At 45.8% G+C, this 27,456-nt stretch overlaps 1 protein-coding gene across 1 annotated transcript; it reads right to left on the minus strand.

The window, feature by feature from the left end:
* Positions 1–859: 859 nt before the first annotated feature.
* ILDR1 (immunoglobulin like domain containing receptor 1) lies at positions 860–27,111 on the minus strand. Its single transcript, XM_060010754.1, has 7 exons — positions 27,057–27,111; positions 13,551–13,721; positions 12,015–12,164; positions 8,566–8,685; positions 8,132–8,278; positions 1,988–2,119; positions 860–1,769 (listed from the first exon to the last, which is right to left on the minus strand). Exons 1-7 carry the CDS (start codon positions 27,109–27,111, stop codon positions 880–882), a joined length of 1,665 nt encoding a protein of 554 aa, XP_059866737.1. The 3' UTR covers positions 860–879.
* Between the last annotated feature and the right edge of the window lie 345 nt (positions 27,112–27,456).

The following is a 27,456-nucleotide window of genomic DNA, read 5'->3' on the forward strand; positions in this document are numbered from 1 at the left end:
GAACTTCCCTCACAACTGACTACGTATCCCTTTATCTCAACAGAAGCAAAACGGAAAAAGGATTTTAGTCGAATAGAGAAATAGATTTTTGTGGCTAGCCTGTAGGTTGGTTCTGAGGCAGTTCATGAATATTTCTGAGCAACAGCCAGCATAACTTTGCAAAGTGACAACACAGAAGGAATACTATCATAGGGGTATATTAATTATAAGATGATATTTTAAAGTCGCATCTTAAAGGAGAAAAAAGGTCTATATTCAGAGGCTTAAAGAGCCTGCATCCCCCTTTGTGCCCCTTTCCATTGGCACCTTGCCTGTTCACAGAGTCCTAAAGTTTCGACCCATATTTGGGATATCAGGGTTTTGGGGGGTTTTGTTTTGTTTTGTTTTTGTTTCCCTAAATCACTTTAACGATACTTTCCGGAGGGGTTGGGGGTGGGTCTCAGGCCCTTGCACACTGACTTGCAGCACCCAGAAGTGGCACAAACGTCCTGTCAGGCCCACGGTTCTAATTTGGGGTATGGAAATTGTTGCTAAGTAAAGCAAGGCAGCTATGACAGGAAGTAAAGCCTTGGCTGGTGGAAGCCTGTGCTGGAGTTCTAGCTCCACTACTCACAAAGCGCTTAATTATTTTGAGCTTCGTTTCCTCACCCGTGAAATGGGGGGACCCGGCCCGACTGGCCTCACGGGACTGTGATGAGGGCTGGAGCCAGACTGAGAGTGAGAAGGCCCTCTTAAGCATCACGCCCAGAGTCCCTTCCCTGCTCTTGGCACTCACTGGTCCCGTCCAGCTCTGCAAGAGGGGTCTCACCACGCCCAGAGGGCCAGCGGGGCAAAACAGAGATGAGGGACCCTCCGCGGCGGCAGGTGAGGTGGCCCGTGTCAGCCTGGCTGAAGGGTCCCTTCTGCCCGCGCCCGACCCTCAGCAGGAAGCCCCAGGCTCACCGAGCGCCTCTCCACACTCCCTTTTTTCCTGCCATCCTTGCCTGGGGTGACATCCAGCGAGCGGTAACTGGGTGGCTTCTCCTCAGGCCAGTTTGGGGAGCGCGAGCGGCGGCGGCGGCGGCGGCGGCGGGGCCCCCAATTCCGGGGCTGCCTCTCCTTCTCCTCCTCCTCCTCCTCGGAGCTCCAGGAACTGAGGCCGGAGGGCAGGGGAGGGGAGTAGCTGCGGTGCCGGCGCCTCTGGTGTCCCTGAGCGCTGCCCCGGGGGCTGGGCCCGCGGGCTCTCTCTGGGAAGCGGCTCCGGAGACGGGGGCGGTTGGGCGGCCAGCGGGCCTCGCTGGACGAGGGGCCGTCGCTGAGGCTGTCCCTGTCTGACCAGGGCATGGGTGACCCGCGCTGCCTGGAGCTGCGGTGCCTTCCGCTCCGCAGTCGGCCCAGCTCCCTTTGCTCCAGCGCCCAGCGCTGAGGCTCCCGGTCCCGGTGCTCCTGCTGGAAATCAGAGTAGCGGTGCTGCCTTCTCCCCTCCCTCAGATCCCAGGGTCCGGGGGGAGGCGGGGGGAGCCACTGCTGGTGGGAGGAGTTGCTGGTCCTCCGCAGAGACGGCAGGTCTCTGACCAGCGGGGGCAGGTGGATGATTCTGCGTTCCACGACCTCAGAGCCCAGGGAGGACAGCATGCTGCGGGGATGGCCAGATCTGCCTTGGAGGTCAGCCGGCAGAGGCTGGGCTGGGTTGAGGTTCCGCAGCTCTTTCTCCAAATACTCTAGGACACCGTTGGTGATGGGAGGGTGAGCGGTGGTCATCTCTGGGAGGCTGGATCGCAGGGACAAATCTGATTGAAAATAAGGAAAAGAACATGCAGAACTGCTGATCCAAAACACACTCCTCAGAATCAGGGCACCGAAGTGCCACCTTATTAGCATGCATCTACCCCCTCCCATCCTCAGTCGTAAAGATGTCCACCATATTGGTCATGAAGGCCCCAATGCAGCCCATGCTCCTACCCTTGCCCTTTACCCTCTCCCACCCCAAATCTCTGGCAAGGTTTACCTCGCTGCAGCAGTGGATTCATTGGATAAGATGAAAACTGGGAGCTCCTGTCCGCCCCCCAGTACAGGGGTTTTTCGATCATCTGAGGGCCTAGGGCCTGAGCCTGCTTCATGTTGCGTTGGTGGGCCATGGCTGCAGGAGGAAAAGGAGAAATGCAGACCTTCAGCCAGGGCAAGGCCCACACCTCCCACTTCACTTCTCTCCACCTAGCAGCCTTGCCAAGAGGCCACTTTCTCTCTTCGAAGTTTATTGTGACCTCTCTCGCATGGGTGTAAGGGAAGTAGTGAATCAACTATTCCTTTGGCAAGGAGCTGGGAATAAAGTCCCTAGCCAACACTGCAACTCCTGCACACTAGGAAATATAATCTTAAAACCTGACTTCCTAGTCTTGAAAACATTTCATTGTTCTGCCCATTTCCAAGGTCACCTAAAATGTATAGGTAGATGCATAGGTATTAGCAGGCAATGAAATTTCAGGCCATAGGCCAAATATAGAAGGTACAGATGCAAAGGGCTCAGAGGAGGCTGTTAGTCAGGGGCTGCTTGGGAGGACTGCCTGCTCAGAGTGGAAAAAGAGGACGCAGGTGCTGAGGTCAATGGGCAGAATTACTGGTAAAGGGAGAGGGACTGAAGAACGTTTCTAGCTGGTAATGCCAGCCCTGGGTGGGAGAAAACCAGGGGGAAGAAGGCAGAGAATGCAAAAAAGTTGAAGTGGATCCTTTCTACTCTTCTCCTCACTTTATTAAGTATTGGGGTTTTCCGTAAGTAGGGGGAATCTCTAATGGGTGGGGTAGAGGCAGAGAAGGGAGAAGGGAAATACCATTTCCTTTCAGGGCAAAGAAAATAATAGAAAAAAGCAGCACAAGGGATCCATAGAAATGTTTCTCCAGTCCCTTAGGTGCAGCTGGTCTGAAGCACACAACCCACAGCAAGTACAAATTAAAAACAAACACATCTAGTTGTTTTTGTTCATGAATTTCTATTTTGAGGTAATTGTGACCAAGTGGACATGTCTCCCAAGCTCCCTGTCTATCCATGCATGTAGGAAATGTACTTGTGTGCTTAAGTGCAGGAAGTGCCTGCCAGCCTAGCACTCTCACCTCCTCCTGGGTTTCCCAAGCCCAGTGGCCACCCCTAAAGCAGCAGGGCTCTGCCAGAGGCTTCCTCTTACCACAGTAGGAAGAGGTAGAAGACAGACATTCTGGACCCAGCTGCATAGGTTGGGAGATTTGCTGAGGCCAGCAGCTAAAGGGCCATCAGGAAGGCTACCCAATGGCTCTAGTATGAAACCAACTTCCAGCACAATAGGAAGTGGTTTCGGCCAAGCCCCCCAAAATGTTTGGAGCCCCAGCCCTGATGGTGAGTCACAGCCCAGCACGGAGGAAGTCAGATGCAAACTTAGAGCAGCTCACCCAGCTGCCACATCTTCATGCCAAAGGACAGCACTCCAGACCCTCTAAAGATAGGTTCACTTGCTCAGCACTTTCCTCTCCCTCTTGCTAATAGGTGCCTCCCCCAGCTCCCTATACAGGATATCTTCAGCACACACAATGCCCTCCTTAATATGCGCCAGTCACTTTACATGAGCTAACTAATCCTCAGAGGAATCTCTTAATATGAGAATCAGATGAGGAAGTTAGGCTTACAGAGGTTATCTTCCCAGCCCAATGTCCCACAGCTGGTGACTGGCAGAGGCAGCATGTGACCCGGTGTCTGTCTGCCACTCAAGCCTGTACTCTTTCTGCCAAACCACAGAGTCCCCAGACTCCTTTATTTATGTGATAAAGCAAAAAAAAAAAACAAACCTAAAAACAAAAAAAAACCCTTCTCTAGTGGTAGTGCCTCACTTTATTTCTCTCCACTCAGCACCACACCATTCAAAACCCACTTCAGACTAACCTCTGCTTCCAAGGCCTGGGGACATCTGATTCCATTGGGAACAACCCTACCCACCCCCTGCCCCTCTGACTGAATCTTGGTTTCCTCCAGATGATACCATTCCCCCTTTGGGCCACTTCCTTCTTCAACTCCTCCAATTCAATAGGAGGGAAAAGGAGAGTTGGGCTTAACTCCTTGCTCCCCAAATGACTTTTTAATTAATGGGACCCCCTGCAGAGATGACTCCCTAGAGACCCTTCCAGATCCTCCACGCGCTTTCCTGTCAGATTTTTACATATTCCCAAGATTAACACACCTGCTCCCTTCTTAGCTGCCACAAACTTTTTCCCAGGGTCCCTCCCTTCCCTGATGCACTGGAACTGATGAGATGGGAGTGGAAAAATACAGCCTCTGAGCTTCTCCCTTGCCCTCCTCTCCCTGGAAACAGCTCCATGGGGAAGTCTAGGCTATCAGGTGTTTCTATTGCTCACCTAATGGGGAATCAGGTAATAAAATAAGAAACATGGAGAAACGAACAAAGCTTCAAGACTCCTAATAAGTTATCTCTGAACCTCAGTGGTGTAAAGTCTGCCTTGGTCACCTTTAACGCGCTAGTTATATATACAGACTCCTGGACCCTGCTCGCAGACTGACCTTCAGTCTAATACAAGGTAAGAAAATCCATGTTTTCAACAAGCTCTCTGATTTTAATGCAGGGAGTCGAACTGGAGTTGACTATTGTGGATTCTCAACAACATTCTGAGAATTATGGTCCTCAGGGATAGGTTAAACACAGGCTTTGAGGGTCACGTGGACTTCAACTTGAATCCCAGCATGTATTAGCTGTGTAAGTTTGAGTGAGTTTCCAGAGTGTCTGAGCCCAATCTCCTCATATCTGAGCTGGGGATAATAATACCTACTTCACAAAGTTGTTGAAGTTAAATGAGGTAATGCACATGAAATGCCTAATAGCTCATGGCTCTCACTGTTACTGTTAAAATAAGTCGCTTCTTTCACCTTAGATCTCATAGAAGATATCTCATAGAAAGATCTCATCTTTCACCTTAGATCTCAAAAAGTACACATTTGGAGACTAGACCACCAAAAGCATATTCATCCTCATTTCTGAGGAAAACCCAGGGCATGTTCTTTAAGAAGACCCTTTTGTGGCAGAAATAACACTCAACACCTCCCCTCCTGCAGAGACCTGCAGCCAGCATCCTCTGTGTGCATCACCCATGGTGCCCCTGAGGACCTCCAACTTCTTACTATTCCTTACCACCCCCTCCCTGCCCTTACAGTGTGTTCTTCGCCCTCTCTGACCCCTGGTCACACATTCCTTTTTTTTATACATATACTGGCAGTATACACAGTATACCAAATTGACTGGCAGTCCTTCCACTGACATCCTCAGGAACATCCTAGAATCTCATGCCCCTTGAATTTTTGCCATTTCAGCTTTAGGAAACCACCAGTCAATGCTTCCTGGGCCCACACTGGCTGCACAGTCAGGCAACTGACCTCATATAGCCCTTCTCGCAATGTGCGTAGATCTCCTTGACTGATCTAGCAACCCTGCTTCCCTCCTCCAGAGCAGCAGTTTAAACTTCTCATGTCTTCCCCTCCCTATGAACTTTCAGCTAATGACATGTCTTTGCTGAGGAAGAGGAACCAGCCCTGGACATGGAATCAAGAGACCTAGGTCTAGTCCAGGGCTCATCACTAACAAGCTGTGTGTAACTGTGGAAAAGTCTCTCTAGGCCTCACTTCCCTCAGCTGAGGGGATGGGGAGGTGGGTGGCATAGATCAGAGATTCTCCGTGTGGCCTATAGCCCACTGCAGGGTGCGCCTAGGGGTTCTGTGGGGAGGAGGGTCAACAACCAATCTAGGGATGGAAGTTGTCGCTCCAGTTCCCACGGAAAAAAAATAAGATTCAGTGTCAATAACTTTTCTTCTTTAAGTTCTACTGTAGGTTGTTTACTAGTACTAAGTGAATTACCAAGGATGACTAAACTTTGGTGTCATTTTCATTTTTCTCCTCTCTGGTCCTCTGTTAACTCTCACTGGAAAGTAGGAGCAGGTTGGGGAGGTGGGCTGTGGTCTCGGAAGCTCAAGAATCACTGGCATCGTTCTCGAAGCTGCCTTTTGCATCTAGAATTTTGATGTGCTGAAATCGAGACAGGCTGGTGTGAGCTCGCTCCCTCAGCTCCTTCCCTGACACTTTAATCATCTTCCAGGTGTTAACAACTTCCTCTCTCTCTTCAGAGGGCAGGCTTCCTTTTCCTTTTCTGTCTAAAGGTAATCCTTTCACTGTAAGCCTGATGTCTCTCCCACTGGCTCCATCCCTTCTGAGTCATCGCCTCACTTCACAATGCTTCCCTTCACTCTCTTTCTATTGGCCTTGGTTCTCTGCCTACACATATGCTTAGGGTTACCTTATTCTAAAAAAAAATCAACGATCACATACACCCTCTTCCCCACCCAAGAGCTTTCCTTGACAACTCCTGCCCCCTCTATGTAATCTCCTCTTATCACCAAATTTCTCAGGACAGACTCCCCAAGTGACTCACTTTGAAAGTGATCTCATCTGCTCAAGTTCAGGGATCTTTTATTTGTGGCCCACATTTCTTTATTTTACCAGTTCTTCTAAATGACCTCTAACCACTTAGGAGAAACCACTTTCTCCCAGAACCTGTTTATCAGCTTACTGACAGTGGATACATTTATCGCTTGTGCTGACTGAGTCCCTAGCCCTGACTGTTTTGAGTACCCCACAGACCTAGGGATTCCAAGAAAGTATCTTGGGAGAGTTTCTCCCATCTCAGTCTGCCTGTTTCTGCTCCAGTGGCAGTGACTTCTACGTGGCATCTCTCCCAGAGGCCTCTGAACGGTAGGGAGCTCCGTGGCCCAATATTGAGTTCTCTGCTATTTTTCCTCTCTTGAAGGAGTTCATTGGTATCTCAGCCAATCCCATAGTGATCTACACAGATAGGTCGTGGCAGCCTCTCTCGTGGGAAATTCAGGCGCTCATAAGTCAGATAATCATGAATACGACGCTGCACTACTTCTGCTACTTACCAGCTGTGTGACTCCTCTGACCTTCAGTCTCCTCATGGTTAAATAATGATGATACCTGCCTTCTAGGGTTGTGAGGATTCAAAAGGGAAATATATGCAAAGGGCCCACACACACCAGACATCCAATAAAAGTTAGTTCTCTTTTCCTGTAAGACAGCAACCTCAGAACATAGGCCTGAAACTAGACTCAGACCACTGACCTTCTTGACCTTGTAGATTAGGTTTTGTTTCTGTCTTAACAACCAATTTCTTTTTTTTTTTCTTTTAAAAGTTTTCTTTTCAAATGGACCAAAATGATAAGAGTGGTTATATCTGGGTGCTTAGATTAGTCTTTTCATTTTCCTACATTTCAAATTTTCGACAATGTAATACTTCACTTATATCATCAGGAAAAGGAAATGTTACTTTAAAAACAAAAAAACCTCCTTCCATTTAAAGCTGTTGATTCCATCTCTTCAGTAAGGAAAGATCTTTGTAGAATAATTCTTTTTCTTTTGCCTTCACCAAATTTTTTATGGCATGTCACAATTCTGTTTTAAAAGGTCAAACTTGAGCCCAAAGAAAGATCACATTAGAGCAAGATCTTCTTCTGCCCCCTCTTTCCTTTGTCTAAAAATGAGGCTCTCGAAGTGTGGCACCCAGACTGGCAGAATTGCATCACCTGTGAACTTTTGAGAAATATAAATTCTCAGAGCCACCTAAGACCGATTAAATCAGAAACTCTGCAGATGGAGGCCTCCAGGAGATTCTTAAGTTTGAGAATCCCTGCTCCAACACCTCTCTCTTCTCATCTGTTCTTTTCAAGTCATCTTTGAGAAGTGGCCTTCTCTCTCACAGCTCTATGCAAATCACTCCCTCCAGCCACCTCGTGTCCAAGCAAGGTCAGTGCTGGGAGCAAATGCTGGAGCACAGGCACATCAGGGCCACTGATATGTAGGCAGAGACACCTGAACGAAGCCTTAGGCAGGCTAGGAGGTGAACAGGCAGAAGTCCTCCCACTTTGCTCCATAGCTTCCCTGAGCATAATTTCCTGGGCTGAGGCCAAAGACCTCTGAGCCTCTGACGGGAGAAGGGCATGGAGGAGAACCTGGAAGAACCCAAGGTTTTGACCTGGGCATATGAAATGGATCTGTCTGGGGCACAAGGCTCCTGCACCACACCACCGCACTGCTCGTCCGTCCCCTCTCACCTTCCTCGGGGCAGCAGCAGCGGTCGGGACAGCAGGGGCAGCGGACGTAGCAGCAGCAGTACTGAGGACAGCACTGGCACCAGCACACTCCAATCAGCAGGAGCAGAAGGAGGGCCCCCAGGATGATCAAGATCACTGTGAGCCAGTCTGCAAGAGAGAAGCCGAGCAGGGATTGAACTAAACATGCAGGTGCATGCTTCAGGTTGTAACATTGTAGAGGTCTGATCAACACAGCTCTTGAACTATAGGTTAAGGGTGAGCAACATACAGGCAAAAAAAAAAAAAAAAAAAAAGTTTATCTTTGGTAAGGGAACTTCAGAGGCTGGCTACCGACAACAATAACCTAGGCTTGCGTGTTTCTGTTTTTCTTTTTTTTCCTGTATGTAAAAGTGTCACAGTGGGGTGGCCGAATAGAAAGCTCCAGGAGCACTTACGCAGGACAATGAGCTTCACTTCCTTATCTGGGTCTCCTGACGTGTCCCCTGGAGCCTCAATGGTGCAATAATACACTCCATGGTCCCACCACATCACTTCATTAATCACAAGATCTGCTCCTGCAACAGGGGAGGGGAAGGTGCCAGTGGTTAAAGGAGAGGGATCTGATCTATGGTCGCTTCAAGTCCCCAGCATTGTACTTCCACATCCCAAGAGGGCCTCTCATAGTTCAGAGAAAGGCCTCAATTCCTTCGTTTGAGACTCTCTTCTTTGTCCAAAGAATATAAAGGTGGCAGAACTTACCATTCATTGAGCCCTACTAGGTACCTTGAAAGGATTGGGGATACATCACCTCATTTACTTCCCAAAACAACTCTAAGTGGGTGAGGTAGAGATTACCGGCTATCTCCCAATGTCTGTTCTCCCCTTCTCTCATGATCATAGAAGTTTTGGTCATGTACATGGCCATCCAGAATAAAATCACTATTTCCCATCCTCATTTACAGATGGACATGGACATGTGACTCAGTTCTGGTGGACACAATATAAGCAGAAGTGTCACATGATGGCTCCCAGGAACTTTTTTAAAAACAGTTTAGGAACTTCTTTGCCCCTTTCTTCTTCAACTCTGTTATCTGGAAAGCAAATGTGATGGCTGCCATCTTGGACCATGAGGAAGGAGATGACATTCTTGGTGAGCTGGAAGGAACTTGGGTACCTGAGGACATAATGGAACAGACCCACCACACTAGTTCTTGTCTGTCTACCTCCAAATTTATACATGAGCGGAAATAAACTTCTTTATTGTTTAAGTCACTAATATTTGGGGCTTTTGCTTACTTGCAATCAAACTTAATCCTGATACAGTGGGTAGGATTATTAGCTGCATTTCAGATGAGGAAACTAGGACTAGAGGAAGCTAGAACAGAGAGAGGTAACAGAGGTAGGTTCAAACTCATGTCTCTGCCCCAAAGCTGGTTCCCTTAACCACCAAGCTCTACCGTCCTCTCCTAACTGGGTGGAAAACTCCACAGCCTGGATTCCTCACAAGCTGGAAACACATACTTCTGAATCTTGAAAGGATAGGTGAGATGAACTTGAATAATAAGTAAGGATGAAATGCCAATATTTTAAGAGTAAAGCTTACTCAAGAAAAGAATTTCAGTTTTCATGAGCACCAAGCATCTACCCCATTAAGATAGGTGAATGTTATGTTCACATTTAGTAAATGTCACAAATGTTCACTAAAGACCTTTTGTGGGTCCAGCACTATATCAGACTCTATGGAAGGTCAAACAAGACCTATCTCTGTCCTCAAAGTGCTTAAAGTCCAGTCAAAGGCATCAGGGCAGCTCCCACGTCCCTGCTACTTCAGCCACAGTAAGTACCAGAGGACACCTTCAAATTCTTAAAGACCTCAGTTAAAGACTTGCTCCTGCTCAGCTGGCAGTGGTAGCTGCAATTCTTTATTATCTCTTTGTCAAGAAATATTTACTGAGGAAATGAAACAAACATGCAAGGTCACGCACCATTGGAGCTAACTTCGACTTCTGTTTCCTTCTCTTTCTACGTCAATCCCTACGGTTTTTTCCTACCCCATGATTTTCCAAACCCACTGCCTTTCCCAGAAACAAGCTTGCCCCAGACTTGGAAGAATGGTGAAAGTGCTTAGGAAGAAATTCCCCCTCCAAGGTTAATGTGTGTTGTAAATCTGCCCCAATTTTATTAGAGGCATAAGGATTATTTCAGGGATGTCAGAGTAATGAGGACATTCAGATATGTTAATATTTTAAATTATCCAAGAACTGATTTGACAGGGTCTTCTCAAATGATGCAAACACCGGCATAAAAGTATCAGAAAACAAGGGCTCCAAGAAGTCACAACAAGCCTGAGGTTAAAAATTAAGACCAAGGGGAAATACCGTTTTCCCATGGGAGTAAGAAGGAGGCAGAGTTTGACCCAAACGTGGTTGGGAGGGGAAGTAGTAGACAGTGCTGCGCAAAATTAGAAAAAAAGACGGCAAATCAGGGACTATCCCCTATGGGCACTTTCATCCTTCAAAAACTGTAAAGGAGACTTTAAACTTTGAGGTCAGATCGGAGCTAATTCTGTGGGCTCTGGAGAAAGCAGAGTCACCCTGAACCTCTGAGGATGCACCTAGAAACTGGAAAAGGATAGATGTTCCCTAAGGCTGAGCATTCAAGGGTTGACTTGGGAAGGTCTGAGGTTGAATGTAAATGGATCAGACTTATGTATTATAGCCAAAGTATTATACACAAAGGTGGAAGCAATTTTTAAACTGGCTTGATCTACCTCAACAGTCATAGAATATTCACTGATTTCCTCACATTGTTGTTAAGAGTACCCTGAGTGGCCTTCTAGGTGTATTCTCCCACTTTTTTTTTTTTTCACTTTCAACCAGCCAATATTTATGTAACACTGCACATAAAGCTCATTGAAATATGCTCTGAATTCTGTGCCAATAATCCATTGCAGCAGTCCTGGATTATAAGACAGGAATGTGGGGCACTGACCCATCCATTCAAAAGTGTTGAGTGATCATAATTGAAGTTTACTGCACACTTAATGTTTGCTAAGTGCTTTATACGTATTATCTCACTTAATCTTGACAACTCTCTATGAGATACGTACTACGGCAAGTCCCATCTTACAGAAATTGAGGCTAAAAAAAATGGAAGGGACTTGCCCAAGTTCACACACCCTGTAAGTGCAGAACGGGGACCAACACCTGAGTCTGACTCCATAGCCGGGGCTGACCACTACTCTCTGTACTCCCACAAAGAATGCATATGCTTTAGACATAGCTCTCAGGTATCACATTTGATACTCACTTTGGTGTGGGGAGACAGAGGCCATTATGCCCATCTTTCAGATGTGGCAACAGAGGCCAGAGAAAAGAATGGATCTGCTGCTGGTCACTAAGCAAGGGAGTGGAAGCATGGGGGCACCCACCCTGTCTTTTGATTCTAAGTACAATGCTCTTTCCTCTACCAATGGAGGGCGAGGGTCTAAGGTGGCCATCTACTTGGAAACCCCTATTTCCTTAGATTTGGGCAACAGAAGTAGCCAGAGGGGAACTCAGGGGCCTGGGGTTCGAGCAGGCCCTGAGAACAATCTGTGGAAGGAATCAAGGGAGCCTGAGCCACACGTTAGACCTGCATCTTGGAAAAGCAAAGGAAATCACCCACTCCCTGACCTTTAGCCAAAGCTGTAGGATGTCTTCTTGCCTGAGACCAGCTTCCAGGGTAATGACTTCAGATGGTATATAGCACATTCTGTGTATTTGGCACTTTCCTCAAAAAATGAAAGTGACCAAGTAGACCATCAGGCAGCAGAAAAAAAGGGGAAATCCCCACAATGACTCAGACCTCTGGGCCTGGTCTACACACCTCTCCACCCCCAGTTCCCTGCTGCCTCCACACTCACGGTTCTGGATGGTGATCTTGCGCTGCCGGTAATCCACCCCCAGCACGGGCTCGTTCTGCCCCCGCCTCTGGGCCACGATGCGCACCTCCCGCTGGCTGTCATTGCAGTCATTGGATGGGTCCTGGCCCAGGGATAAAGCCGCCTGGTATGCTGGGGAAAGAGTACACACCTACGTCACACAGCAGTGGGGAATTCCCATGAAGAAAGGTGCCCTTAGTGGTTTCTGGAGCAATGAATGTTCTCAATTTTTCCCGAGCCTATGCATCCCCACGAAGATTCTGGAGTGGGGATCTGAGATTCTGCATTTCTAATGAGTTCCCAGGTGACACCAATGACCCACACTTTGAGCAGCAAGACTCCAGACCCCTCTAATAGGCCATCATTTCCAAATCCTGACTGCATCCCCGTCTCCCCCCCCCCCAGTTTCTCTTGCCTCATTTTCAAAGTCACTCCAGAATCTGCTCCCATATGGTTCATCCACCTGCCCTCACAATAAAAGTTTTGAGAGCTGTTAAATCTGCTGATGATAAATGCCTACTAGCCGGTCCCTCCTACCTTCCCACTTAATGCAGGCATTTTAAGAGTAACCCCCAGGAAACAATGCCTCAATTTAGAGAGGGGTGTTTTGGGGACAATGTCAGGCTCTGTGGCTGGCTCAGACAGTTAGGTTTTGGAGTTCATATTGTAAGATATTAGGGCTAAAAAAGGTAAAGCTGATGTCTCCCCTTGCTTTTCCTCATCTCAGGAAGCTCAGTTCCTTCCTGTGAACAGGGTATCTACTTCTATTCTCCGAATTTCTAACGGTTAACGGTCCCAGGCTGGTGGTGGGGATCAGGGTTCCTTTGTTTCTTGAGAGAGGCAGAGGTGGGCAGCTAGGGAAGAGCTTTGGTTCCAGACAGCAGGACTGACGTGAGTAGGGCAGCTGTTACTGAGAGGCAGGACTTGGCTAAGCATGGGGAGAGCTGCACAGCACTCAGGGATGTCCAACAATGAACAGGCTGCCTGTGGCCAGGGAGCTCTCCAGCACTGAGAGTGTTTAGTCCACAGAGGACTGACTGTCCACCAGGAAGGCTGGCTCTAGAAGGGAGTGTGGCAGTGGGCGGGAGGCTCACAAGGGACCACTCCTCATGCGTCATTGGGGGGCGGGTAGGAGTCTTCTTGTCTGCGTTCGGAGGAGGTGGGGGTGATGAGAGGCAGACCTACATCCTCATCTTAGCGCATGGGTGGGCAACCAGGAATGAACTAGGAGTCACAACTTGCTCTGCCTTTTATTTAAAGTCTAAGCTGCCTTCATTTATTTTAGAACAAGGTGAGACATAAATTTTAAAATAAATAAATATTATGTGACCCTGAATAAGTTATTTCATCTACCTGGCCTCCGTTTGTTTATCTATAAAACGAGGGGACAGTATTAAGTGATCTTTCTGGCTTCTTCTCACTATAAGGATTTGTGATCCTAAATAATTCCTACACCCTAATGGCGGTACTTCACAGAAGGACTCCGGGAGAGCAGGGGGGAGGGATGAGGGCACTCACATGCAGAGTAGTAATCAAAGATGGGGTCCTTGCAGAAGGACTTGAAGCGCCACGTCACCACCACATCCTGGAGCTGGGCAGAGGTGGTGTAGTCACATTTGAGAACGACGGAGGCAAACAGGGTGACATAGCGCTCCGTGTGCTGGACTGTCACCAGCAAGGACACACACCCTGCAGCCAAGAGCAGGAGACAATGCTGAAGGCAGACCTTAGGTAGGTCTCTAAGGGGTGACCTACTTCTATTCATGGGGCAATAAAAGCATTGCACACAAGCAAACACACCGCCTGACTGGTTGGGAGCAGCTCACAAGCTGTCTGTGTTCTTACTTAGCCTGGGCAGGGTTGGGACGGAAACTGCACAGACACCCTGGAGGAGATGGAGGAGAAAAAGAGCAAAAACCATGACTCCCAAGGTGCTCCCAGTCCATAGGGAGTGATAACACATCCAACAATGATAAAGAAACGATATTAAAAGAAGGCCATGGGGCTTCCCTGATGGCGCAGTGGTTGAGAGTCTGCCTGCCGATGCAGGGGACACGGGTTCGAGCCCTGGTCTGGGAGGATCCCACATGCCGCGGAGCAACTGGGCCCGTGAGCCACAACTACTGAGCCTGCGCGTCTGGAGCCTGTGCTCCGCAACAAGAGAAGCCGTGACAGTGAGAGGCCCGCGCACTGCGATGAAGAGTGGCCCCCGCTTGCCACAACTAGAGAAAGCCCTCGCACAGAAATGAAGACCCAACACAGCAAAAATAAATTAATTAATTAATAAACTCCTACCCCCAACATCTTCTTTAAAAAAAAAAAAAAAAAAGAAGGTCATGTATGTACTGGAGTGACTTTGCTAATATATATAATTTTTCATGTCACTTCTCTTCTTAAAATGTTTTCCCATTTCCCTAAGGATAAAGTTCAACCTCTGTACCCTGGCCTAGGAGGCCAGTCACGTCTGCCTTCAGCCTTTCTCTGTGGCCTCATCTCCCTTCATGCCCACCCCAACTTGGGGCTTCAGCCACTCTGGACTTGCCTCAGTCTTTCCCGTGCTAGGACTGCTGTCTTCCCCAGGTGCTCCCACATGCACATCTCTTGGCTGGAGCACTCTTCCACATCACCAGCTGCCACTCCACTCCCTTCACCAGGCTAAGTACTACTTCTTTCTTAGGTCTTCAGCTGCACCCTTACCTCCTCAAGAAGCCTCCTCTGACTACAAGTCTGGGAGAGGGGCTTTCCTCTGTTTTCCCAAAGTGCCTCATCCTACCCACAGGCAGAGCATTTCACACTTCTGGGGATGGCCTGTCTACTGTAGGCTCTGAGAAGGCCAACTGGGTTTGCCTCTGACTCACTGTTCAAACACAAGAGCCTCATACTGTGCCTGTCACCTCCTTGGCACCCAACAAATGTTTGTTGAATAAATGATAGAATGAATGACCAGTGAAACTTGGCAGTTCAACTGGTCGACATAAGCATAAAGAAAATAAAAAAATGATCAGACTGTGACAAATTTTATCACGAAAGACTTGAAGGAACTAACAATTTTTCTTTTTACTTTTTAAAAACTTTCTCCCCTTACCCTCCAAATCTACAGATATACTGAAAGCTCCAAGTGTGTGTTGATGAGGAACCAGGTGGCACAGAAATGTCAGGTGGGACTCTGACATGGTCAGAAGTCCACACATAACCAGCATCTTCAAATGTTCCTATGTCAATATGGACTCTAGGCCAAGTTATAGCGGCCTTCTCATAGGAGGTTTAGTGTAGAGCAGTAGTATTCAAACTTGAGCATGCACCACTGGGAGGACTCGTGACAGCCCAGATCACTGTCAGCAGGAGTTTCTAATTCAGTAGGACTTGGGTGGGACCCAAGAACTTATATTTCTAACAAATTTCCAGGAGTTGCTGATACTACTTTGATGGGTACCATACTTTGAGAACCACCGGTGTAGACTAGCTAAAGTAAACCCAGGCTTTGGACTCAGATACGACTGGGTTCAAATCAAACTGTACTACTCACTTGGACATTGGACAAGTTATTTACTCTCTCTGAGCTTGTGTTTCCTCAGCTATGAATGGAGATTATAATAGTACTAACCTAATCAGGTCCTTGAAAGAATGCAATGAGATAACCCACTCCTGGCACTTGGCATGGTACCTGGCAAGGTGCTGGCATATATGCTGCCATGTTAGTGACACTGTATGAGTCTTTTTTCCTTTTTTCCCTAATTATGAGGGCCAAGGAGAAAGGGGTTCAAGCTGGGAGTCCCTCCAATAGAGTTCTCAGGTAGAGCTACCTTCATTTTGACTAACTCCCATAAACAAAATAAATACAGTCACCCCTGTTATAGAGCAGCTGGGTGAGCCTGGCTCAACGGCCAGAGCCACATGGTTCTGGGTCCTGCCTCGCCTTCTGGACACAACCCTCATAAGACAGCCACCATGGTTTGTGATGGCCACCAGCAGCCACTTTTCTCATGTCCACAGAGAGGTAGCAGAATGTTGCTTGGGACAGGCTCTGGTCCCCAGAAATGACCTGAGCCATCTCCAGGGCTGGGCTGTAATGAGGATGTGCCAGTGACAGCCATGCTAGAGAGAGGGTCTGCAGCAGTGTGGGGGAGACCTGTGGGTGGGAAGCATCATAGAAGGAAGAGATTTAAGCTAGACCCTAAAACCCAAGTAGGATTAAGATGATACGTGAGGGCTTCCCTGGTGGCGCAGTGGTTGAGAGCCCGCCTGCCGAAGCAGGGGACACGGGTTCGTGCTCCGGTCCGGGAAGATCTCACATGCCGCGGAGTGGCTGGGCCCGTGAGCCATGGCCGCTGAGCCTGCGCATCCGGAGCCTGGGTTCCGCAACGGGAGAGGCCACAACAGTGAGAGGCCTGCGTACCGCAAAAAAAAAAAAAAAAAAAAAAAAAAAACATGATATGTGAAAAATAGGGAAAGGGCAGAGAGACTCATTGTGTCAGGATGGAAGAAAGGAGTGAGCAAAGGCCCTTATCAGGAAGGGGCAGTTCCTTGGAGAACCTGGAGGGAACCAACCCAGCTGGTGCCTCTGGCTTTATAGACAGAGGATAAATAAGGCGAGCTGGTTGTGGGGAGTAGGAAGTGGGGAGGTGGGGTGGAGTGTAAATTGCACTCCAGAGTCTATTTCCAGTTAATGGATAATCACTGAAGGCTTTCCTGAAGAAGAGTAATAAGGTGAAAGTGATGTTTTTAGGAAGATGGATAACTTCCTTATTTAGTTGTGAATGGAAAAAGAACATCACTTTGAAAATAAGCCTTGAGGAGTTTGGGGGAAATAGCTACTGTCTCTACTAGCTGTAGTGTTCCTGGAAATCAGTCCAATCAGAATGGAAGAGCTAATGACTAGTATCTCAAGCCTAACAAGGATTATTTCATAATCTGATTTTTTATTTTTGCTTCTCCACCTTCACCACCTCTTTGGTTTTTTCCAGAACTGACCTGAAGTAGGCCTTGGAGCTTTTACCCAACACAGCTTTAACTGCATACCAGAAGCAGCTACAGGTAAGATTTGACAATGAATAGGATGGCACTATTCACTACAGAAACACTAGCTTATTTTGTTCAGTAACACACATGGATTGGAATAGAGAGAAAAACATTGAATTGTGGTGTAAACAAAATCTTAGGTTCACAAAGCACTTTCAAATATTTTCATTTACTCCCTAAATATGAGCCCTGGGAGGAAACAAGTTGTGCCGGTGCATACACAGCAAATCTAGGATTGGATAAGGCAAGTGGCTTGACTGTGGTCATTCATTTTCTAAGGGGGTTGGAGCCAAGATTCTGCCCCTGAGCAGTCTCTTGCCACTCTACCTGGCTATTCTTTAAATAAAGGAAGATGTTTGGTATTCAATAGCTTGCAAATAATCAGAGCATGGGGCCAGGCTACATGAGCAATAATTAATAAACAACGGGCAGCAGTTACTCTAATACCGTGACTAATAAACTACATGTTCTTTATTTTGCTGAATGGTAATTCAATACAAATGACAGTTTATTCAAAGGACTCCAGTCAACATTATTTGTATAGAGGTGGAATATCTGCAGGGGGGTAGTGCAGGTTTGCTGGGAGTCAGAGAGGGTATTTGGTTGGAGCCAGAAGTTGCTCTGGGGTTGCTTTGAAGATGGCTGAATCTGACACCCTGAGGCAGAAGAATGGGGACAAGGGTGATCACCTTCATTACCAAATGTGCACTCAGCTTCTTTTCCATGAATGCTCTTGTTATGGACAAAGCACACGTGGGGTGACTTGACTCACCTTTACCAACGTCAGCACTGGCTTTGTTGCCTGGTATTTCTCTTTTATCCTCTCTTTAATTTCATGCCTTACGTGAACTTCAAGCCTTGAAATACGCCAGGTTCCCACATATCTGACAATATTGAACTCATTCACACTCCCTCCAGCGGTCTGTTGGCCCTACAGCATCCTGTACAGCTCCCAGACCTTCACCCCTCGCCCACCCTCACATGGAGAGTGGGGGAGAGTCTCAGGCCAAACGGTACCGAGCAACCAGCAAACCCTTCTCCCTTCTTCTCAGCTGTTGCTCTGGGTTTCAGCATCTACTGTGTACCAGGTGATGTACATACATCGTCTCTAATCCTCACAAAATTCCCTAGGGTGGGGTCAGCCCTGCTCATATCTGTGGGCAAAAGTTCAGAGACTGTAATAAACCAAGCCCTCTCAGCCTCGGGATTTGAACTCGGGTCTTGCTCACACCAAATCCAATCTTTCCCAAGAAGGCAAGCCTGACTTTCCAAGTAGAAGTCAGGCACTGGACTCTCAAAAAGCAGGAGGAATTTCCAGATTGGGAGGAAGAGAGAAGAAGTAGCAAGACAGACCATTTCAAAGGCAGAAACCTCCTATCTTTTCCTTTAGCCTCTAATTTCTCTGTAAAACTAACCACACTGGACACGCACACTACTAAGCAGGTAAAGTTTTCAAGAAGAGACTAAGGGCAGCAGAATCTGGGCTGAAAATATGAAGAGATTCAAAAAGATAAGTGTCCTGTTTATATGTGTCCTGGTTGCATCCTTGCTCTTTTAAACCTGGTACTATGGGCTTTCAAATTCTTAATTTTTCTTTCTGTTCTTAAATTCCCTTCATCCTGTGGCATCTCCTTCTCCCCAGTTCATCACCATCTAATTGCCTAGTTGTGTCTATAATTTTCTCCTGAAAACATGAATTCTGGAGACTGATTTTCTGAGTTCAAATTCTGCCTCCACTCCCCTGCTCGCTAAAAGACCTGACAAGTTATTTCCAAACTACAGTTGTTTCTATATATGCAAAATTGGGATGATGATAATCCGTGCCTGATAGGGTAATAGTGAGGGTTAAATGAGATAAATATGTCCAGCATTTAGCAAAGAGCCTGGCACATAATAGACACTCAGTAAACAGTAGCTATTACTTGTATCATTTGTTCTTATCTTGCCCACTTCAAGAGGTTGAGAGCAATTGAGAACAGCATGCAAAAACATTTTGAATGAATTAAAATGATACAAATGTAAGCTATCATTACTGCCTTCTCTTTGCAAAATGAGTTAGTGCATTAAAAGCTTTTAAAGCTGCGTCTTACCTGGCAAACCCATTCACAGTTTGTCTCTGTGAAAGAGGAAGGGAGATCTGTAAGGGTGGAAAGGTAACTTCAGATGAGATAGCAGAGCTCATGGGAAGGAGGGAAGGAGAAGGGGATTCTCTGTTTCCCACCATGAGGTACTTTCCAAGACTACGCTGCTAAGCAGAGTGGGGACTACCATCCCGCGTTGAAGTGGAAGGTAAATATACCAATTAAAAAAAAAGAGTATCTTTACAACTAAATGCCATGTGTTCCCAAATAGATGCAGATCTTTGCACATTTATTTATTCAGCCTGTCTTCCCTGTGTAGTATCAGAGTGGGCAAGATGTTTTATAGTTTCTAGAACATATTATCCATACAGTACAGGGATACAGATACAAAAGTTTTTTTTCCTTTTAAACTAAGAATCCTTTTCAGGGGACTGGATGGCATTTCCCCTCATTTCCACGTGAAAGGTCTTGCTTGGAAGGGAGTGGCAGGCAGGGAGGAGAGCAAGGTCTTTCCCAGCAAGGGGTAGTGGCCTAATGGTGCCTCCAATGGAAGGTCTTGATTCCTGTTTTTCAGGCACCCAGTCACCTCTGCTCCACTAATCAGGTTAACAAAAAGTACACAGGTTTAATCCTATCAGAGTTTATGTCAGGGCAAGCTATCTCCCCAAGTATATTTACCATCAGTATTTGTTACATTTCCTCAGATAACAGTGCAAACAGAAGAGGAATCAAGGGGAAGAGGGCCTGGCAATGCATGGACAAGAAGTAAGGGACGGAGAGAGCAAGGAGAGGAGAAAAGGGGAGAAAGAAGCAGGTTGGGGCGGGGGAGGAATTATGTCTACGTATTGCACGTTTAACAAAGGTCTGGGGGTGCTTCTCGACAGTTGTTAGGCTTGGGGTGGCAGAAGCCTATGACTACCCTCGGGAGGAAACTGGTAACTACTGAGCACTTCAGTGTTGGTCAGCATGGTATTGGGGGCTTCATTATGCAGTACGTAGTTTAACCTTGGCAAACCCCCATGAGATCAGCCTTATTTTTATCTCAATTTCATAGATGAGGAAAATCCTCAGGGAGATTAAGTAACCGGTTTGAAGCCACACAGCTAGTAAATAGCGAAACTAGATATAAGCGTATACCTCTAAAATCCCAAATCCTACAGTTTCCATTGTACCACCTGCCTTCTGGATAAGTTTCCTAATGGTGGAGGTTTAACCCTTTAAGAGACATTCACAAATTTATTTTAACCATTTTGTAGAGAAACCCCTTTCTTCCTTTTTTATTTATAAGATAAATAATAAGAAACTTCAAACAATAGAGAAGGGTATAAAGTAAAATGTTCATCCTTGCTCACTATGAACTCTACTCTCCAGAGGCACCATAATTTGGTGTCTACCCTCCACATCTTTTCCTACACGTTTTTTTTTTATTAAAATTAATATTATGTACATTGACCTGCAACGTTGTTTTTTCTTCAAACTAATGAGATATCATTATATTCTATCTCAGTATATATTGATCTAAATTTTAGTGGCTGCATGAAAATTTGCTACATGGATGAACCATAATTTACCCATTTTTCTAATGATGGGCATTTAGGTTGTTTCTAATATTTCACTATTACAAACAATGCTGAAATAATTTGTCGAAATGAATACCTTTATATTATATAAAGTATCTCTTCACATGCATGCTTTTATTCTAGTAGGATGTATTTCTCAAAGAGAGAGTGCTGGGTCAAAGGGGATAAGACTTTTATATTTTAATAGATAATTCAGGAAAGAAATTTATATTCCCATCAACAGGGTGTGACACTCCCATGTTTCACCACAATCTTTCCAACAGGGGAAATATCAATCTTTAAAAATTTCTTGATAAACTACTAGGTGAAAAAAATAGCCCCTCAGGTGGTTTGAATTTGATATCCTTTGGTTATTAGGGGTAGAGGACAAGAAGACCTGGTTGAGAGGCAGATGCTTGGGGTTTCCCAAAGCCAGACGCTCAGTGTCTGTGACTCAGTGACTCATCTGTGTCCCCACATGCTAATCTCAGAGCACATGCAAATTTAAGTCTCACCACAATGACAAATTTCTGTGTGCCCTGGGCCTTCGGGTCACTCATTCACTCATTTATTGAATACCTACTATGAGCCAGAAGCTGTTCCAGACGATGGGGGTAAAGTAGCTAATGAGAGAGACAAGGTCCCTGTACTCTTGGAACTTATACTCTTGGGGAAAGTCAACAATACATAAGTAAACGGATAAGCAAGGTACCTCTGGTCATGGCTAAGCTTTATAGGATGGCTTAGAAACTGGTAGAGTTTTGAATAACAAATCCTACTACTGTACAATAAGAGCCAAGAAGACACACGGGTCCAAATCCTCCTCATAGCTCTTCTTGGTTGTTTCAGAATCTAAATCAGACCCCAAATCTAAATCCTATTCCTTCTGTACAAACTTGGGCTTCTTCCCTATTTCCCATCTCAGTGAGTGGACAAGACTGAAAACTAGAAATCGTCCTTGACATCTCTTTCTTCCTCACTCCATATAAAGTCTATTATCAAATTGGGTTTATTTGTCTCCTAAGTATTTCTGGAATCTCTGTCTCTCCATCATCACCGTCACCCTAGCACAAGCTACCATCACTTCCAGCCTGGATACTGCTTCAGCTTAACTGGTACCTGCACATACTCTGGTTTTCCTCCACGTGGATTTCACACCCGTCTCCCAACTCTTTCTCCTTAAATATCTCCAAAAGCTGTCCATTGTTCTTATGATAAATACAAAGCCTTCCACCATGACCCATGAGGCCATGCATATCTGGTCCTACCCATCCCCGGCCTCCTTTCCACCACACGTCCAGTGGCTTCCTCCTTTCAGTCACACTGATATTCTTGCCACCTCTCATTCTCACTGAGCTCCTATCCAGCAGCCTTGCACATGCTATTCATTTGTTTGGGATGATCACCCCTCAGCTCTCAATGTGAGCATCATTTCTCCAGGGAGGGCCTCCTGAATGAGCAAAATCCATCTATTATATGCTCTTGTGGTACCTTGTATCTCTTTCTCATAGTCCCTATCATAGTTGTATTTCTACATTTGCTTGTATTTCCTTTAGACCATAAGCACCATGGGGACCAAAGCCGTGTCTGCTTTTGTTTGAGAGTACGTCTGGCACATGGTGTGCATTAAACCTTTGCTGAATAAACAAATGAATTCATACAAGACAGGCTAAGCTGCTTGGAACAAAGTTTAAGTGCTCTGAAAGTACAGAAAACAAATGGTTAAAGTCAACCATTTGTAATATGGCCAGACAAAAAGCAAGGAAGAACGGTGTATGTTGGGGGGAGAGGGGGTGCAAGAGCACGCTCACAGTAGTGGAGACAAGGCTGCCCATGTTAGTGAGGCCATAATGAGTGAGGCTTGAATTCCAAAGAGCTTTAATCCACTCATATAAACTATGGGGATCTAGTAGATGTTCTTGGAGGACTCAAGTGAAGGTGGGAAAGATTAATCCAGGTAGGCTAACCTATCATCTGGGTAGAGGATGGTTGAAACTAGGCAGAGAGGTAGCAGGCCTAGAGGCAAGGAGATGGTTAAGATGCTGGGATTAAGCAATAGCACATGGTGATTAACTGGGTTTGGGAAATGAAGAAAGTGTAGAATGCTTTCCTCTGACCCCACCTTACCCTAAGATTTGTAGATTGGAAGATCCAGAAACGAGGACTGGAGAAAGACAAGACATGATCAGAGTCTTCCTAATTCTTAAAACACACAATCTTATTTCTCCCCTAAGGACTTCAAATAATGAAATAAAGTATTAGGCTGAAAGAAACTTAGGCAGACAGTACAGTAATTACCCAGCATCTCATCCCACTATACTGTTGTTGAGGCAAGAGGTTTAATAATTAACATCTGGTTATACCTCCAGGAGGTAGTCAATTTCTATTTCTACCAGGATTCAATTAGGCAAAACAAACCTGCTCCATGGTATGAAATAGGTGAAAGAGCAATGGACTAAGAGTGAGGACGCCAGGGTTCCCGTCGTCCCAGCTCTCAAACCAACTCCACTGTGTCAACTTGAGATGCCTGACTTCCCTGGACACAGATTTCCTTATCTGTAAAACTGGCTGGGAGGAGAAGACAAGGACTGGGAGTGATTTCTACTTGTGTTCGCAGAGCACTGGGGTTCTGGGAGGTACTTCAGGGAGCCTCACGGCAGGGGGGTGGGGGGCAAGGGAGGAGTCGAGTGGACAGTCCCCTATCCAACACCTGAGAAGGTCTACTTTTTACTATCTACTGTATCAGGGACCAAGACGTCATTAGGTTTTCAGTATGATCCCAACCTTCACCCCGACCACCAAGGGGAAGCTCCTGGTCTAGATGCTAAGAATCTTGTCCCTTAGAAGTCAGCTGTCTGATTTCCTAAAGAATAATATAAGTTGATAGCTACGTGGATCTATAAGCTAACACCCCTCTAAGATCTTTTTAAATATTCACAAAAGCACAAACAACACACAACCATTTAGAATTTGGCAGTGGGGGGGGCGGGGGTGGAATCTAAACTTTTCATTCCAGGAATAAACTTTGAGATTGGATGAAGGTAACCAGAGCTATTGGCCAATAATGCAAAGAGCTATAGGAACTTACTTTAGCCTTATCTTAAGGCTCTGTTTTAAGCAGCAAATATCACTTGTGTGATAAAAAAAACTTCTTTCTTTTTAAGGAAAAACAGTTTGGAGAATTACACACACACAAAACCCTCTGACAATCCATCTCTCCACAGCTCCAAACATAAAGACTCTGGTAACTTCACAGGACTTCCTGACCTCAGAGGCTTCATCGAGGCCCCAAGCCACACCAACTAGCCAGTACCCACATCTGACATAATCTCTTTCCTGACCCACACTTCGCAACTGCAGAAACTTGGATGCTAATCAGAGAGCTGGGTTGACTTTTCTTTAGAAACAGAAGAGAACAAGGTGACAGACCAAAATGAATATGTTCTAATGCAGGGTTTTCCAAAGTTCATACCTCGGTTTGCAGTGGGTCTTGAGAAAATCAACTTACTGGATTTTTCTATTTAATACTGTTAATTTGGGGATTACGTTCTATGAATTTAAATGTTATTAAAGTAATATTTAATGTTAATTTGTTATTCTTTTATCCAACATAGTAACTGGTTTTGTGTGTGTGTGTGTGTGTGTGTATACCTTTTGTTCCTATTTTATAAATCTCATATATGTGTGTATATGTCACAATGTAAACTGTATTTCTTCCTGGACTTAGGATCTTTCCGTGTTCAGCATTCTTTGCTTCTAAAATGTGTCACGCAGGTAGGCTTCCATTTAACGAATGCCAGGCAAATACAGCAGTCTGTATTATTTGACCATCTCAGTATCCTGGCTACTCACACTGCATGGTTGGTTCATGAACACCTGGAGCTCCACTTTCTGAAGTCTGTCCATTTAGCAATTTGCTTACTTTAAGAATATACCCTTTAGCCACCAGAAAACTACTAGAGCTAATCAATGAATTTGGTAAAGTTGCAGGATACAAAATTAATGCACAGAAATCTCTTGCATTTCTATACACTAACCATGAAAGATCAGAAAGAGAAATTAAGGAGACAATCCCATTCACCATTGCAACAAAAAGAATAAAATACCTAGGAATAAACCTACCTAAGGAGGTAACAGACCTGTACTCAGAAAACTATAAGACACTGATGAAAGAAATCAAAGATGACACAAACAGAAGGAGAGATATACCATGTTCTTGGATTGGAAGAATCAATATTGTGAAAATGACTATACTGCCCAAAGCAATCTACAGATTCAATGCAATCCCTATCAAATTACCAGTGGCAGTTTTTACAGAACTGGAACAAAAAGTCTTAAAATTTGTATGGAGACACTGCCAAAGCAGTCTTCAGGGAAAAAAATGGAGCTGGAGGAATCAGACTCTCTGACTTCAGACTATACTACAAAGCTATAGTAATCAAGACAATATGATACTGGCACAAAAACAGAAATATAGATCAATGGAACAGGATAGAAAGCTCAGAGATAAACCCACACACCTATGGTCAACTAATCTATGACAAAGGAGGCAAGGATATACAATGGAGAAAAGACAGTCTCTTCAATAAGTGGTGCTGGGAAAACTGGACAGCTACATGTAAAAGAATGAAATTAGAACACTCCCTAATACCATACACAAAAATAAACTCAAAATGGATTAAAGACCTAAATGTAAGACCAGACACTATAGAGCTCTTAGAGGAAAACATAGGCAGAACACTTTTTGACATAAATCACAGCAAGATCTTTTTTGACCCACCTCCTAGGGTAATGTAAATAAAAACAAAAATAAACACATGGGACCTAATGAAACTTAAAAGCTTTTGCACAGCAAAGGAAACTATAAACAAGATGAAAAGACAACCCTCAGAGTGGGAGAAAATATTTGCAAACGAATCAAAGGACAAAGGATTAATCTCTAAAATATATAAACAGTTCATGCAGCTCAATATTAGAATAACAAACAACCAATCCAAAAAAGTGCAGAAGACCTAAATAGACATTTCTCCAAAGAAGACATACAGCTGGCCAAGAAAAGCTGCTCAACATCACTAATTATTAGAGAAATGCAAACCAAAACTACAATGAGGTATCACCTCACACCGGTTAGAATGGGCATCATCAGAAAATCTACAAAGAACAAATGATGGAGGGGGTGTGGAGAAAAGGGAACCCTCTTGCACTGTTGGTAGGAATATAAATTGATACAGCCACTACGGAGAACAGTATGGAGGTTCCTTAAAAAACTAAAAATAAAATTACCATATGACACAGCAATCCCACTGCTGGGCATATACACAGAGAAAATGGTAATTCAGAAAGACACATGCACCCCAATGTTCATTGCAGCACTATTTACAGTAGCCAGGTCATGGAAGCAACCTAAATGCCCATCAACATACGAATGTATAAAGAAGATGTGGTACATATATACAATGGAATATTACTCAGCATAAAAAGGAATGAAATTGGGTCATTTGTAGAGACGTGGATGGACCTAGAGACTGTCATACAGAGTGAAGTAAGTCAGAAAGAGAAAAACAAATATCATGCATTAACACGTATATGTAGAATCTAGAAAAATGGTATAGATGAACCGGTTTGCAAGGCAGAAATAAAGACACAGATGTAGAGAACAAACGTATGGACACCAAAGGGGGAAAAAGGGATGAATTGGGAGATTGGGATTGACATATATACACCAATATGTATAAAATAGATAACTAATAAGAACCTGCTGTATAAAAATAAAATTCAAAAAAAAAAGAATATACCCTTTGGTTATAATCATTGTGTTTGAAAAATGTTGAGCGTTCAATATTCTTTGTAAAAATAGAACAGCTTTTAAAACATCATGCTGGTGATTTAAGGATTGGGTTTTATGCCCTAATGGGATTTTTGTCTGTAAGGCTTCTTTTATTATTCTTTTGACCTAGATGACTGCTGGCTACAGAGTCCTAATTCTGAGGATGGGGTGCCCAGGGTCAGAAGTGGGAATTAGGAATTACAATTAGGAATTGTAAGAGTGGTGTTTCCGCCTCTATCAATTTGGCTTTAGAGACCAAGGAGTGCCTAAAGAGCAGGAGGAGAAGCTCAGAGGCTCCTGGCTTCTTCCTTAGTTGCACCTGTTTCGGAAGGGCCTAGGCTAATAAAAGAAGAAAACAACAGGTTCCCACAGACAGAAACTCGATTCAGTCCCCGCAACTCCTGGCGCCCGTGCCAAGAGCCACCTGAGCGCGGCCCGGGCCTCCGCTGTCCTGCCTGTGGCCAGCTCTGCAAGGCCAGGCAACAATGGCTTCCTCTCCCCTTGGGCCCCTGGTGGGACCCATTTTCCCACGGCTCACCTGCTGGGAGCCAGGTGAAGAGCAGCAGCCAAGGTGCGGGCAGCTCGGGGCTCATTCCGGCCCTCTCCGTTCCCTTTCAGCTCAGGGGCTCCAGGGACACTGTGTCTGTCTTCATCAGCGGCCGGTTCAGGGCGCACCACTTCTCCTAGGAATCCCCCCGCTTTCCGCTCACTGCGTGCGGCGCGGCGGGAGGACCGGTCCGGCTCCGCGGGCAGGTACCGCCCGGCTCCTGTCCACCTGGGAGCTCCCCGCGGCTCCGCCTCCCGCTCCGCGCGCCGCCGTTTCCTGCTCCGCCCCGGCCCTGGCCCGCGGCCACCTTTCCTGCCTGCCACCGCCCCGCCCAGGCAGGCTGCCAGGTGATTCTCCTCACCGAAACACCATCTCGTGCCACTCTCGCCTC

The sequence above is a fragment of the Delphinus delphis genome, chromosome 4 (assembly GCF_949987515.2).
Source record: "Delphinus delphis chromosome 4, mDelDel1.2, whole genome shotgun sequence".
Classification (NCBI taxonomy): Eukaryota; Metazoa; Chordata; class Mammalia; order Artiodactyla; family Delphinidae; genus Delphinus; species Delphinus delphis.

Bases quoted from the DNA above. Each gene is read 5' to 3' on its own strand.
- ILDR1 (XM_060010754.1), bottom strand. From the start codon at position 27,111: ATGAGCCCCGAGCTGCCCGCACCTTGGCTGCTGCTCTTCACCTGGCTC. The intron at 12,165-13,550 runs GTGAGTGCCCTC...CTCTTTCCCCAG, and splicing joins CTTTGATTACTACTCTGCAT to CATACCAGGCGGCTTTATCC. The intron at 8,279-8,565 runs GTAAGTGCTCCT...TCTCTCTTGCAG, and splicing joins AGTGAAGCTCATTGTCCTGC to ACTGGCTCACAGTGATCTTG.